The sequence below is a fragment of the Phaenicophaeus curvirostris genome, chromosome 6, assembly GCF_032191515.1.
Source record: "Phaenicophaeus curvirostris isolate KB17595 chromosome 6, BPBGC_Pcur_1.0, whole genome shotgun sequence".
NCBI classification, from domain to species: Eukaryota; Metazoa; Chordata; class Aves; order Cuculiformes; family Cuculidae; genus Phaenicophaeus; species Phaenicophaeus curvirostris.
This window is the reverse complement of record NC_091397.1, coordinates 20359899-20375230: the sequence shown is the minus strand read 5'-3', so window position 1 is coordinate 20375230 and position 15332 is coordinate 20359899. Positions and strand designations below refer to the sequence as shown.

General features: G+C 35.5%; 1 protein-coding gene across 6 annotated transcripts in view; it reads right to left on the bottom strand.

The window, feature by feature from the left end:
- Window positions 1-15332, bottom strand: part of NEBL (nebulette) — a 412617-nt gene that overhangs the window by 363747 nt on the left and 33538 nt on the right. For 4 of the 6 annotated variants that reach the window (XR_011337639.1, XM_069859522.1, XM_069859519.1 and 1 more), the window contains 10 exons: window positions 14979-15083; window positions 12150-12254; window positions 11061-11168; window positions 10081-10191; window positions 7252-7362; window positions 5245-5355; window positions 4500-4610; window positions 4155-4265; window positions 3553-3657; window positions 304-396 (listed from right to left, as the gene is read on the bottom strand). Coding sequence is in view for 5 of the 6 variants with exons in the window: in XM_069859522.1 (XP_069715623.1) it covers window positions 304-396; window positions 3553-3657; window positions 4155-4265; window positions 4500-4610; window positions 5245-5355; window positions 7252-7362; window positions 10081-10191; window positions 11061-11168; window positions 12150-12254; window positions 14979-15083 (1071 nt within the window). In the remaining variant the exon portion in view is untranslated. The remainder of the gene's footprint in view (window positions 1-303; window positions 397-3552; window positions 3658-4154; window positions 4266-4499; window positions 4611-5244; window positions 5356-7251; window positions 7363-10080; window positions 10192-11060; window positions 11169-12149; window positions 12255-14978; window positions 15084-15332) is intronic. The other 2 variants (XM_069859520.1, XM_069859521.1) reach the window with 1 other exon arrangement.

Sequence of the window (15332 nt, the reverse complement as noted above, 5' to 3'; positions counted from 1 at the left end):
CAATTGTTGTTAAGTCAGTCATGTCGGAATACATTTCATATTTCTCACTCTTGAAAGAGAAAACTTTTCCCTCAAATATTTAGTTAAAAGTTTTTCCTATTTTTCATGATGCTTCAATTTGAAATTCTACCTTTGTTCACAGAATAACTACACTAGAGTGGAGCTCTATATCCAAAATCCAGTGGAGCAGTATTTGAATGAGATGAGTGATATGAAAATGTATAATGTTTAGTAAACAAGACAGAAATAAAATTGGACCACCATTTACTCTTGTAAAGACTAATTAATGTTAATAACACTTACCGAACTAATATTCTGTTGATTTTTCTTCACTCTTTCAATCTCTGGAGTTTCTTTTACAGCTGTGCCAGCTCCTACTTCCTTCTTATAAAACACCTTCATTTCCCCAAAAGAAAAAGTAATTATGAGACTGTTAGCAATGCAAGTACAAATTCTCATAACAGGGCTGGGCAATTTTCCAAGTTCCAAATTGGTCTGACTGTAACTCTCGCTAAGAAAGCAAATACTTTAATTTTTCATAAATCAAACCAATTATCAATAACTACAATAATATTCTGTTTTCAATTGTAACCCAGATCATCTATTATTAGACAGATCTCAAACATTTGGAAGTATTTGTAATGATAGGTTTAACTTGGAAAGAAACTAATAAAAATTAGACTGTAATCTATACAGGTTTACAAATGGAACTTTATGCTTGAGTATCTCTTTTCAATGTAATTGAACATGCATGTACATGCAAGATTTAAATTGTTTTTTTAATCTTCAGATCTTAAAATACTCTCATAAGTGAACAGATATTATTATTTCTAATTTAATAAACTAGAAAATTGACATATCCATGATAAAATAACCAGAACGGCCAGAATTACAATCCAAGTCACGCAATTTTTTTATTTCTGGGTTCAAGCCAGAAAGCTGAGGACTGCATCTAAAAACAAAGCTCACTTCTAAAAATATACGCATGCTGTTAATATAATTCTCCTCTTTATTTCAGTTATTTCAGTAAAGGATAAAACACAAAATGCATCAGCAGAATCAATCATTCAAAGTTACTGAAAGAGACAGTAAATAACTGCTCCACAAGTTCCAAATGTGGCTTTGATTTAAAAAAAAACAACAACAATATGGAGCACCAGTTCATGCTGAAGAACTCCTTAAGAAGTTTTACTTGAATTTCAGTTTTCGGTGCCACAGCAGTTGCCGCTCCAGTAAGTATTTCCAGGATGGTAGTGTAAAAATAATTCCAGTCCTGGAGTTTATAAGATAAATCTTTAACATTTAGTATTTCTGCCTTTCTTAAACCAAGATTGATTTAACTATTTTTTCTCTATCAATAAACCTTAAACAATAAAACTTCATTCTTGATGCAATCCTCTTACTTCCTTGAAGTCCTTTGCAATCTAGTGTGACCAGCACTGCAATATATTCCAGAGGAGAGTGAATTATTTCTGTCCATGACTAGTTTTTTAATTATTCAGAAAACCTTTAACAATTTAGAATTTTGTTTTACCATGTGAGAACAGAGATGGTTTATGAATAAGAACTTGAAAATTCTTCTGCACCAATATGTCACTACGAGGTAGAAAGATTTACATAGTGGACTGAACTAAAATATACTTTTCTACTCTACCAAGGAGGGAGTGGTAAAAAACATTTGAGATGAGAATTTTTCTGTGAAAGAGATGACTGTGCACTAAATACCCTATTGTAAATCATCTGCCAAGTAAGCAAGTGAGCTAAAAGCAGCACTGATCTTATCTGCAGAGCCAGCCACTTTTTTTGTCTCTTAAAGCAGGAAAATACTTGAGATGGAATCCAAAAACTAGAAGCCTATTAGAGGTCATTATTTTTTTATATTGGGGCTGCTCCCAGTTATATCTTAACTTTTTTGAAGGTAACTTACCTTTTGAAACTAAATTGCACAGAACGCTGAAAGATTAAAAAGTAAAGAAATTTAAAAAAAAAAAAGGATAATTGAATCACAGCTATAAACTGCTTTCCTACATCCGGAGGATCCAGTTCAAAAACAAAAGAAGGATGACAACTAAATAAATAAAACAAAAATCACCTCAAAGACAAAATGTTTATATTTTGTATTACATTAACAAAGAGGATGATTGTCAGCCCTGTCACTGAAAGCTCAGACTGTTCTGCAGGGCTGCAAGGGGTTCAGATATGTCAGAGGCTTGTCAAGGCTTAATTATGCAGTGGAAGCTTACTATGTGCCTGGTACCGAACTGTTAGTGAGTCCACCCTGCCTTACCCACTGACCTATTTGAGGACTCCTTCAAATGCTATCAAAGACTAGAGCAGGGAGGAAAGCAGATCAGTAGATGCTAGCTTGGATTCCCTCTGTCACATGGAGTTTCAGCACAGCATGTTAGGATGCCAGTGGCATGAGATACGGTGCCAATCATCATCACACTGTGCAGCAGGGCACTGCTTAAAACCAAGAAGAAACAGATTACAAGAAATGAAATTGGGGCCAGTGTGCCTGTCAATAGCTCCTGTTAGAAAGATGTAGCTTTGAGCTACTGTAATCTGAAGGAAGAAAAGGAGCAGGTAATGGCAGGCAGATGTTACAGGAGAGATCACTACCCAGGACAGCCACAGAGACTTTTCTTCTCTCCTTTCTCTGCAGGCTCTTACTCCCCTAGTGAAGCTGCAGTGCTGTGGGATAGCCGCAGGTGAACCCCTCTGAGAGAAACTAACTGACCTTGTACTCTTGCAAGCTGGAGAAGATGAGAAAATCTCTAAGCTGAAGAACAATATCCTTGTCAGATATTACTAAATATTTAAATAACTCATATTCCTTTCTCTCAAATCATTGGCTTTATTAGTATTACTTTGTCTGCCATAAGAACAGACAGTAACTGGACAGTCTTTCATTCCTGAGGCCATATTTATTCTTCTCCTCTGTCACATTACAAGCAAAGCCAGAATTACAAACAACAGAATGAACTGGCCCAAAAGGGAAATGGAAACAAATACATCTGAAACTGGGCAATTTCAGATATCCAAGCTCATATTTTATATTTAGGAATAAAATTAAATTTAAATATAGTGTAAAATTAAAAAACATATCCAGTATAACATAAAATCATTAGATACATAAACTTATGAAACCTGATCTGTCCTGGATCTTGATGTTCTGTACATATGTTAGGAAACAGATGAAAAATCTTATATGCACAGTAACAAGCCTTAGGGATTTTTTGTCCTTTTAAATAAAGTACTTCCTGGAGATTGATGGAAAAAGAAAAGAAATCTTAATTTAAAAATAACTGTGGCTTGGCAAGGTGGTCTAAGTGGTTTCGCAGTTCAAAATAACAGTGTCACACCTAGAAAAGCTGCATATTTTTTTTACTGAAAGAAATGAGTAGTACAGGTTTGCCAGGAAAATTATGCAAATGGTTCAAAAGACATTTACTCATAAGTTCCCTATTTCATGCTGTGGGACAAGAGAGCCTGTTTAAACTGAAAAAGACCTGAAAAGTTGCAAGCGAAGAGAGAAGCACTATTACTCACTGAACTGATGTTTTTCTGAGTATTTCTTATCCTTTCCATCTCTGGAGTGTCTGGGACTGCAGAATAGTTACAGAGCATCTTCTCTGCTTCATTTTTGTACATTTTCTGAAAAATAAACTTAAAATGTCAATTTCCTGCATTCTTGCATTCAGAATATCCAATCTGCAACACAGGATGTTTATTGCTGATTAGCTTCAACATCCTTGAACAGTATTTACTTCAACCTCTCTCCTACACGATATTGTTATCATTGTCTGTGTGGGACACCTGACACTGTATCCCACACTGAAAATACAAAATACATATATACACAATGTATTTCCATATATATTACATATTTTGCCTTCACTGTCAGGATATATATCTCCTTCTCATCGTGTAATGTAAAAAGACCTGCAAGCATACATAAAGAATTAAAGTCAATCTACATGACATGACATGCCTAAATACAAGTAAGAATCAGGCTGTAAGATTTTTTTCAACATGTGAATTAATTTAATACGGATATGAAAGCCTCTACAGAACTAAACAAGTATTTTGAGCAATGTTAAGCACTCATTGTTACACAGAATTAAAACGTGCGGCCTTTGAACTATTCCTACCTGGCTTGCTATTTCTGAAGCCCTTTTGACCCTCTGTATTTCAGGAGTATTTGGGCCAACTTGCATCCCTTTTCCAATAATTTCAGTCTCCAGATCCTTTTTGTATTCTTTCTGAAGAAGGAAACAAAAATTATAACTAATTCTACATGTATTGTATGAATCGTCTTCAAAGCTAATCTGATGGCATTGATCAGATTTTAAAATAAATTCTTCAATTTCTTTGATTTTTTTACTGTGCACTACTTATTCCTTTTAGCCCAAGTATGTTCAAGAAGATTTTATATTTTTAACATCTCGTTGTGCTCTACTTCCAACGTAATCTTAAGAGATTCATTCTGTACTCACCTGGCTTGCAATTTCAGAAGCTTTTTTGGCTCGTTGTATATCAAGGGTATCCATGCCCACTTCCATTCCGTTTCCTTTAATTTCATTCTCCAAATCTTTCTTGTATTCTTTCTGAAATGAATAGCATTAGAAATACTCATGTCTGACAGCCAAATTCTTAAGTTGTTCTTACTTTAGTCTGTAAGTCCTCTGAACAGCATTCACATTGAACAGCTTTTGAGACAACAGTATCAACTTTACAGGATCTATCTACAAGACACTTACGCTGTAGCTGCTGACCAGTTAAAAAATTCTTTTAATAGGCTCCTTACTTCAAATCTGACATAGTCTTTCACATCTAAATGTCTTTGCAGCTTTGGTAGCCACAGAGACACATGTAGATGAGACTTTCTCACTCGGGTGTGCTTTGCAAGACAGGGGTCATGAGGATTTAGCATCTCTTTAACTGTTTATTGTTTTGCCCTAACTAAACAAGCAGCTATTTAGACTTAAAAGCAGTAGGGCCTGCAGCTACTGAACACAGCCCAGGCCAGGTGTACTTCATGAAGAGCAAATCCCATCTGCAAAAGATGAACTGCAAAGTTCCAGGAAGTCTTAACTTTCACCACATACTGATTATGCAAATTTTAAACTCTATGCAGCTCAAGGTATTTGGTAAAATCTGTGGTATTGCTACTGTCTAGATTGATCAACATCTCGAATTCTCAATTCCCATAATTCACTGCATTCTGTCAAATGTACTGACCATGCTTGCAATTTCAGCAGCTTTCTTGGCTCGTCTTATCTCAGGAGTATCTGGACCAACTTGCATGCCCCTTCCTTTAATTTCAGTTTCCAAGTCCTTCTTGTATTGTTTCTGCAAAGATAAAACTTCATACATTATATTCACAATAACTTAGATATTTACACGTAGGTTTTTGTACAAGAAATCCAATGTAAGATATAAAGCCAACCAAAAATCTTAAATTAAGAGCTTTTGTCAGAAAAACACAAAACCAACTACAGGAGAAAAATTTGAGGAGATACTCACTGAATGTACAAAACTCCACAACTGATTTTTTTAATTTGGCAGATGTGTGGGGAAGTTAGTCCATACAGGTTGCTACAATTATCGTCTAAAGTACAAGGGAAGTTCAGCTTTGCAGAACATGGTGTAACAAGGTGGTACTTGGTGCTAGCCTAATTGAAACACATTTTACTTTTAAGAAAACATTTTATTTATGAAAAGATTGTATGTTAGAAACTTAATATCATATGGAATTGTTTCCAGTGAACTTTCAGGGCAGGAAGTTGTCATTTATTCATCTAATAGGCCTTTCCTGAACCACAGCCATTAGACAAGTGGCAGCACTCATCCATGATTACTACTTTTTCCTCACAACGTAAATTATAAATAACCAATAACCAGGAAACAAAATTAATATTTCATCTTCAGCTTATCCAAGCAAGGATGCATGTCTTGCTCATCAGCAAATTATATTAAAATGTAATACTGAAATATTGTATACAATAATTGTACCTTTCCTTTTAATAAAAAATTAAAAGATTAAAATATTCTCACGCAGTGCTATTTCTAGTAGTGATCATTCTTTTCTATTATAGTTTACCTCTGCCTGTGGAAAATGGTTATTTTTTCCAAATAAATACATATAATTAAAATATTTTCTTACTTTTCCTGTTCATTAACTATTTTTCAGGTTGCGTATTAGTTACAGGAAGGAAAACATCCTTTTATTCAACACAACAGACTGATCTTACAGCATAAACTTACAAGAACAAGAGCAAAAGACTTTCAGTTTTCCATCACTGTCTCATTCTGATGTGGAAATAAATGTGATAAAACATGTCTCAATTTCCCAAATCACAGGTTTTTGCAAAATTTGTAAGCTAATATTTTTTTTGTCTCCCCACATCCTCTAGCTCCCTGCTGCTTCCCAGGCAACCAGTGCAAGCTCATCTACAGGAGCTGCAGCTGTGCCAGCTTTGGAACTTACAGCTCTGCTGAGCACACAGGCTTACTGAGCAGAAGCTCCTCAGGTTGGTTGGTCTTCAAGAGACAGTAGACAGATCAAGGAGTCTTTCATTTTCAGCCCTTCATAATGGCACTAGATCACACACTCATGTTCTCTCATGCAACCTTCAGAGCAACTTAATCCAATGAAGTTCATTTCTGAAATAAACTCTGGAAGGAGCCTCCACCTATCTACTTGCATCGGAAGAATCATAAGCTCAAGAAAAGTAATTTCTTCTGGAGCAACTCTACTTTTGGAAAAGTCTTTCACAAGTAGAATAGTTTGTTTATATAAAACATCTTCCCAAAATTCCTGGCAGTCATTAGCAATATTTATTTTCAGATGGCAGGTACATGGTTCCAAAAAAATCAAAATCATTTCATTGACTTTTCTTTACAAGTCCATCAACAGTCAATGCTTTCTCCCTTGCAGTATAAATTATACTAGCTGAACAAATAAACAGATAGAAAAATGAACCCAGTTTTAAATGCTGCATCTACTGACCCCACTAACAATCCCCACTGACCTTTTAATTGCCTGAAAACCTGAAATATTTGTCTAAGCAGGCTTTTTTCCAGTGCTTTTCTATACTCTCAAACCAAAACAGAAATAGCCTTAGTTTTAATACTTATGTATTTCAAAGTAGATTATGTAAAAAAAAAAATGGAACATTTTCAGTACAGTATAACGTGAAGAGTACATTTTCTGTGACATCAATAACATTGACTAGTATTACATACCTCATTTAGTATCTGAGCTGCATTTTTCACTCTAACCAAATCCGGTGTATCTTCAAACACTGTCATTCCTTTTCCTTTCATCCCTTCTTCCAAATCTTTTCTATACTCTTTCTAAGGATTTACAAAAAAAAAAAAAAAAAAAAAAAAAGAGGGGGGGAGAGAGAGGGAGAGAGAGAGATTTCTCCACTTAGTATTGTGTGCAAAATCTTGAAAAGAAATACCATTTATTAAATGTCTGAAGGGTTTATTTGATATTTCTATGAAATATGAATTAGCTGAAGTACAGGTTTTAGAGTTAAAACAGAATTGGAAATTATGAACTCAAAAGGTACAATGATGAAAAAGTTTTAAGGTAGCAGTATATTTTCCTGCTCTACTCTCCTACACAGCACTAGCGCATTGTTTAGAAGCTTCAGGTGCATCTCTACAGACATTTTAACTGCAGTAGTGTTTGCATTTACAGACCAATATATGCTGTGCTGCCATTTTTACCTGTGTTTCACTAATGGCATCACAATCAGCATGGATACCCTAGTGTTATTATGAACGCTAAACTAGGACCCATTAAAATGACTGCTTGATAAATTATGAAGTAAAAGCAATATTCCCACCATATCACTTCTGGGCCCGTTAGCCACTGGACCACTGATATGATCCATCAACATTTAGCAACTTCAGTCTCCAGAGTACTCAAATGTTCAGTATAAAATTAAAGACACATTAGAATGTGCCCATGGACATTTGGGTCTTTTTCTTCCCAGTTCGTGGAGTGCTGAGGTAAGCTCACTGAAGTTGAAGTTTTTTTAAGGATTTTAACTGTTTTTCCCATGTCCAAGTTTGGCTTAGTTATTTTAACCAAGGAAACTAGGAAAAAAAATTTCAATGTATTTTTCAGAAGGATTTATATAGACATGAACTAACACTCCTAACCATGTATTACATTTCATAAGCAGTACTGAGCATCTTTGTCTCTGTATAAGCTCTTTGTTTAAACAAAAGGAAACTAAGTATTTTTAAACAAGCTTCTACTTATCACCAGAAGCACTTCCTACAACAAGCCAGAAACAATTTCAATTAATTTAGAATTATTAAATTTAGCAATCTCTTCTAAAAGAGTTGTGAATGTGGTTCCAGAGAGGAAAGTTTTTATTGCTAAAAAATGCAATTATTTTTAGATTTCTCTACAGTGGGAAGGCAACAGAATAACCTGGAAAACATCTGACAGTGTTTTGGTGGTTCTTTTTTAAAAACAGTTGAACAAATAATTAATTTTTAATTACTCCAAGTTCTCCCTGTTTCATGAAGTATCTAAAGTTTATTATGAACCTTCACACAAAAAATACTGAGATACATCCTTGACTACGAAGTAATAAATCACCTTGTCGTTATCTTGAAAGATAATAAATATGACCTATGCAATCTTTGGTTTTTTAATCTTTTCCTTGAATGTAGAAATTCTTGCAGTTATGCATTAAAATACTATTTCCATTTTCTCATATTCTTCCCATCTGGCTTATAAGCATGGTTTACTCCCTAAGTAATGAGTCATAAAACTTGAGGAGGTAAGAATAAGCGAACATCTTAATGCATATAGCATACAGTACTATGTAGGGAAGTTACATCAGAATTTTCAAAGCTGAACATTTATATCACATCTGCAACTATGCATGCACTAACTGCTTCTGTAGACATGAAGAAGGCAGCACGTTTAATTCAATGAAATGCAAGCATTTGCATTTTTCCCTCGTCAGTAGGCATACATGAGACATGTACACACAGAATGGTACCGCACAAACTAGACCTAGTTTGAGACTTGTCTACCTAACAGCCAAGCCAAATTATTTATAAGGGGATGAAAAATTAATAAATATATGCAAAGAAAATCTTTTTTTTTACCCATATGAAATCTAGCATAGACTGACATAAGTTGTTTAAAGAACAAGGAAAGGAACAATGTTCAAAGGTTTTTCATTCTAAAATCGTCAATTCGTTCATCTGGAAAACAGCAAAAACATCAATTCTTAATAAAATAAATATGGAAGGATTCTCAGTTAAGGGAAAAAATGATTTAATTTTTAATGCCACAAACACAGAAGATCATTGGACAAACATTAAAAAAACAGTGACCATACAGAAAATGCACCCCTTCTAACAAAATTTGCTTGGAGCAGATTATGTAATATCACAGCTATATTATGGAATTTTGGTCTTCTTTATTTTGATCCATAACATGTATAATAAATAATGATTTCAATTAAATTAATTATTAGTGTCTACTCACAGCATGAGGCATCCATATAACCACCACAGACTATCATAAACCTGAAATAATTACTCAAGAGCAAAAACGGCCATCTGGACACCAACAGAAATCCTCCTTTCCACTCCTTCATCTGTCTGGAAAGCAAGCCCTAGGCCCTCTCCTAAATGCTATCAAACAGATGTCTTTGCAGCATGCCTGGAAGGTCACCAAATCGGGCTATTTGAGCCCAGGGGAAGAACCAATTCCAAAACTGAGGCCCTCAAGGGAATGTTCTGACAACGATCCATTTCCGTGGAGTTATCCGACTTCTTCATTAACTCTGTTTTTCTGGTTCAGACTTCTATCATTTCCTTACATTCATCAGGAAACTTCAAAAAATGTTGATTCTTACTACAGGATTTCAGAATATAAAATGACACACTACTACGTTGACTCATGAAGTCCCTCTTTTATTTAGCTATAAAGCTAACTCTAAGTTGTTCAGCACTCAATAGCTCGTAGTGATACTGTTTATTGCTCATTTATAGCTTAACAACATCAACAAAAAAGAAATAAAAATCCTCCACCTCTTTCAGAAGGCTAGTGACTTGTTTTATATGCAGGAACTCTGGAGTCTTGTCTAAATCCATTGAGGGTCTTCCCTTGATCTCTTCTTCAAAATCTCTGCGATACATTTTCTGTTGAAGCAAAGACAGCAATTAGTGGTACGTACATGCATATTTCCAAGTATATTTCAGAAAGAACACTGTAAACAGACCCAAAAATGAGCCATGCTATAAATGAGTTTCCAAATTAATAAATAACTTTATCATTCATTTTTTTACCTAGATAATCTCTACAAGACACACCATTTAGACAAAAATACCTATGTATAATATTTATAAAAAGAATTTTTAACAGTATCTATGAAAGAAACAATTTGATTGGTAGAGAAAAGACAGGACAAATGACACACAAGGTAACAGCTGTAAACACATAAAAGTTTCTGCCAAGAAGATGAAATCATCTGTTTTCCATGATACACAGCAAAAAAAATGAACTCAAACTGCAGCAAGGGAAATACAGTCTCTCACGACGGGTGGTGAAGCACTAGACTTGATTGTCTGGGAGGTCACAAAACCTCCAGCACTGGAAGTTTTTACTAACAAGTTAGAAAAATATGGTCTGACTTATGACAGACAGAGCTGTTCTGGAGCCCAGGAACAGTCTTTCCCCATTGCTGAGCTTCCAAGGCTGAACAGGCAGCAGAACATTTCAGTTAAGGCGGGGGATCAGACTGGGCTTTGTGGCTTCACTCACCCCCTCCCAAGAATCCTCCATCATTAAACATGGAATTAAATGCAAAAAAGTAAAAAAGTACATACAGTCTCTGCCTAGTGTTAGCGCCGATGGCCTTTTGGAAACTAAAAATAAAATTAAACCAGAACTGAGCTACCAAATAGCAAAGAGAACCACTGCTTCATCCATTTTCTTAACCTTAGTACAAAATGTCTTAGCTTCACTGTTGATCTAAATTTTGCTAGTTCAAGCACACAGTTTTACTAACCTCACTTTGCATCTTTTGAGCCTCCTTTGAAACTTGATACATTGGTGTATCCACAAACTCCAGCATTGATTTGCCTTTCAGTTTTTCATAATTCTCTTTATACTTGACCTAGGAAAATAAAATAAATGCTGTCAGCAGCTGACACAATGTGAGATCTGATTGCTTGCTATTGGTGATAGACAAATACCGTCTCAGCCATAATTGGCTTTTGACTAGGAAGACTCCTCCCAGATTTAACCTGTTGGAGAAATAGGGCAGCTAGACAATAAATTTTTTTCTGGAGTCATTTATTCCTTTTCTTCAAAATGTCAGACCTATAAGTGGCAGCAGAAGTTAGGGGCATCAATCACAGTCCTATGAACTAATTGTATGATTTTGATTGAATGACCTATGTCTGAACAGGTGGCAGTTTTTCAATAGGAACCTTTGTCATGTTTCCATTAAATAAAACCTGTTTTAGAACCAGGTCCCACAGGCCTGTCTTTCTGGCTCAGAAGCACCATTCTGAAACACACTTTTGTTTGCACCTGTGGGAAGGCAAACTACTTACTCAGTAGAGTCTGCTATTGCACTAACTTTCCCCTCACAGCTACTAATAAAGCTAGCTGCTGCAAAATCACACTAACGGACACAGGGTTAAGACGCCAGCACACAACTTTTTGCTAAGTCACAATGCAAATACACTTTGCTTGGAGAAGACTTCTGAATTCATTCATTCCCACTCTTTTGATTAAGACGGGCAAACACATTATTCAGCTTTAATCAATCAGTCTGTGATATGGTGGAATATTTTACAGAAGCCATAAAGAAAACTAATAGCTACAAATTTAAGTAGGAAACTCAGAATGAGTAATATTTTGTCTCCTCAAAACTAGTAATGTCTGAATTTGAGAAAAGCATTAATCTCTTTTTTGAAAGCCTCCTGCATTAGGTTCGGGTCCTGCAAAAACACTGTCCCGTTACTGGGTGCTTCTGATGAAATATGCACTGTGTATCATTGTATTTTTTCATGCAGTTCTGTATTTGATTCAACCATTGTTAGAAACACTGCATTTTGTCTTTGCAATAAGCATTTATGATTGCATATACCTGACTTTGAAGCACTGCATTTTCTTTGTGATGGATTTGTTCAGCTGTATCCGGGATGAAATGATAGAAGCCTTTGCTTTGCTTAAATGATTTCTTATATTCATACTGAAACAAAAAAATACCCAAGAATGTTTTCACAAACAAAATCCAGAAGATTACAAAATTTAAATACCATTTAAAATAACTATGGGAGAAATAGCATCAAAGAAACTATATTTTAAGCCTCCCAACTCAGGAGTTCTACTGCTAAATTTGAATTTAAAATATTTTTATGAAATTAAAAAAAAGGATTAAATAAAAGAATAACTTTTGTAAGTTCCTAGAGAAAATGCTTGTCCTGCTCATCCAAAAATCAAATGTTTATGTTCACTAGAAAATAACCACTATCATTTACAGTTGAAGTTCAAAGGAACACATAAGATGGTCTAGGTTTGCCTCCTAGTGGAAATAATTATAAATGTTACACAACAAAATCCTTTCTGTGGAAAAGAAAATTATCTCCATCTACAGATATGGACTTCATACTTCTACTCCATTCCCCAAATAATGACATAAAATTTGAAAAAAATAATTCTATAAAATCAAATGAGGTAAATCACACAAACTTTTGCTACACTAAACTACAGGCACCAGATTCAGTCTCTTAAATCCTACTTATTCACCCTGTTCCATAAAATGAAAAACACCTAGGTTCCCTTTTTTTCCGCCTGTAGTTCACTAGCATCTCAAAGTCTCTACAATAGGAACAGATATAAAATGTGCAGAATAATAAACTAGTCGTTGTACATATATCAAAGTTTTAAATTTTATGTCTATGCATTTCATGCGAGAGAATTACATGTGTACCATATGAGGGGAAAGTGCCACCTTCTGAATTCTCTTCCTCATGAATATAAAGAAAATAGGATGAGCTTGACCTGTCAGACTCAGTCTATTTGTGTCAAAACATGCCCATCAAGCTTCCCTCTTAGCTGTTGGTATTTATTTCCATGGAAGTTGACATGTATAACAGCTTTGCATTGGTATTATCGTATGTATGTTGCATAAAGTTGCACACACTTCTACACTCTAGGTCAATCAGCAAACCATTTCAATCAACCATATTAGTTTATGAGTTTAACTAACACGTTACAAGGTAACACACTGGAGCAGGTGTAGCAACATTATGCAAAAGATGAAGAGAAGCATAAAGTTCAAGGGAGAAAAGTATACTTCAAGAAAACAGAGACATACAATCAATCTTCGGAAACTAGTTAATGGCACAGTCAGCAAGACTGTTTCACAGAATGAAAGCAGACTTCAAGAAAGATTTGGTATGAGCTGTGGAGAGATAAGGAGAATAGAAGGAAGGTATTGGAAAAGCAAGGAGAGAGGCAGGAGAGTAAGCCATGTTGAAATCGGAGACATGATATCAGGAGGTCAAGTCTGAGAAGGATTTTGAAAATGGCATTTCTGTAGAAGACAAACAGCTAGTGGAGACCTTAGGGATTGATAAAGCATGCTCCTTCCTGCTTGCAGCAAGAAAAAAAAACAACACCAACACTTGGACAAAGCAGACATCAGAGACTTGGTATTTATGCTTTCCTCAGAAAAGGGCATAGACAGTATGAATGAACCCTTCCTGGGCAACAGAAAGAAATAAATATTGCAAGAAGTGAGCTGCCTTAAAGTGAAAGTCCAGGTTTCTATCCCATTAGGGATAAGATGACAATTTTATGAAGTTCATTCTGAGGGTGGTCATTTAATCAGCACAAAGAATGCTAATCCTACTTTACACTGAAAGAAACTAGAATTAGGACAAAACATACATGCAGAATGCAGGAAGTAAAGGCTATCAACTCAATTATTACAAGTACAAAAGGGGATAGTCAGCATTAGGTTCTCATATTGGAGTGAGACAGATAAAAAGCAAGATTCAATTCACCAAAAAGCAACACAAAAATCAAGTACAGATGGGAAGGCTGGATTGTTTTGATTTTAGACATAAGCTTTCATAAGCAGGCACTGACTCAGAAGATGAACCAGTATGTTCCAAGTCTCTAGGGCTAATCCTTTGTGTATGAAGCATTTGCCTCCTGTTGATGGTGAGCAATCTTCTTTCCCAACACCACCCACTCACACCTTTCCCACAGCAGTCCTGTGGCCTTTTTGTGGTTCTTGGAGTAAATACAAATGCAGTTAACCAGCCTACAGGCACTGGGCATGTATCACAGGTGCTCTTGGAGTATGGGAGAAGCTTCAGCATCTCACAAAAGTAGGCATTTCTTACCCATTTCAGCATCGCACAGAAGCAGGCATTTCTTACCCATTTCAACCCCCATCACTGTCCCATGTCAGACTACCAACCACATCAAAGGGCACCTCTTATTACATGGCAGAATGGAGTACATCTGTTATCTAACACAGAGTAGGAAGTGTCACACATTTAAGAGGGGAAAAAAGTTTATACAGAGAAGCTTTATGGGAAGCTAGCACTCAAGAGGCTGTTTAAAGCAGAAGTTCAAACATTAAACTAGCCTAATGGTCACTTCTGTACAGAGGCTTGCAGATGAAAGCAATAACTAAGATCATAGGCAAAATGAGATTTGCAAGGAAAGAAGTATCTTAGATCAACAAGGGAAAATACAGGCATGGTTTCAGACACATAAGAAGAAATGTTCAAGTACCGTAAGTCTGTGTGATTTTTACGCAGTTCATTAGTTGTTCTAGTAAATGACCTATCACTCCCTAAAAGCAAGTACCAAAAATGTATGTATTTTACAGTGCCTATATATATTGCATTCGTTACTACATACTTTTTTACAGATCACTCTTATAAAGGCAACTTACATCACTATGTGTTTTGCTGATATTTAAAGCATGGTTTAAATATAGCAGGTTTGGTAGATCAGAGGCTGGATCATGTAGGCTTTCCAGATCTTTCTTGTAGTTCACCTGAAAAGAGAACTCCGGTTATGTAAAATAAAGATTAACAACATAATTCACTGCTTCGTATTACAGAATAGCCACCTGAAAACAGAAAGCATTAAGGGCTTGCCTGAACAATCTCTACCAGCCACTAGATGGCAGTAATTTACTATTATTGGGAGGAAAAGAAAAAAATTGATTCTACTGCTCAAATTTTTCCGCAAAAAGGACACTTACAACAAAATCATACTTTGCATGACTTTTCAGACTAGAAAA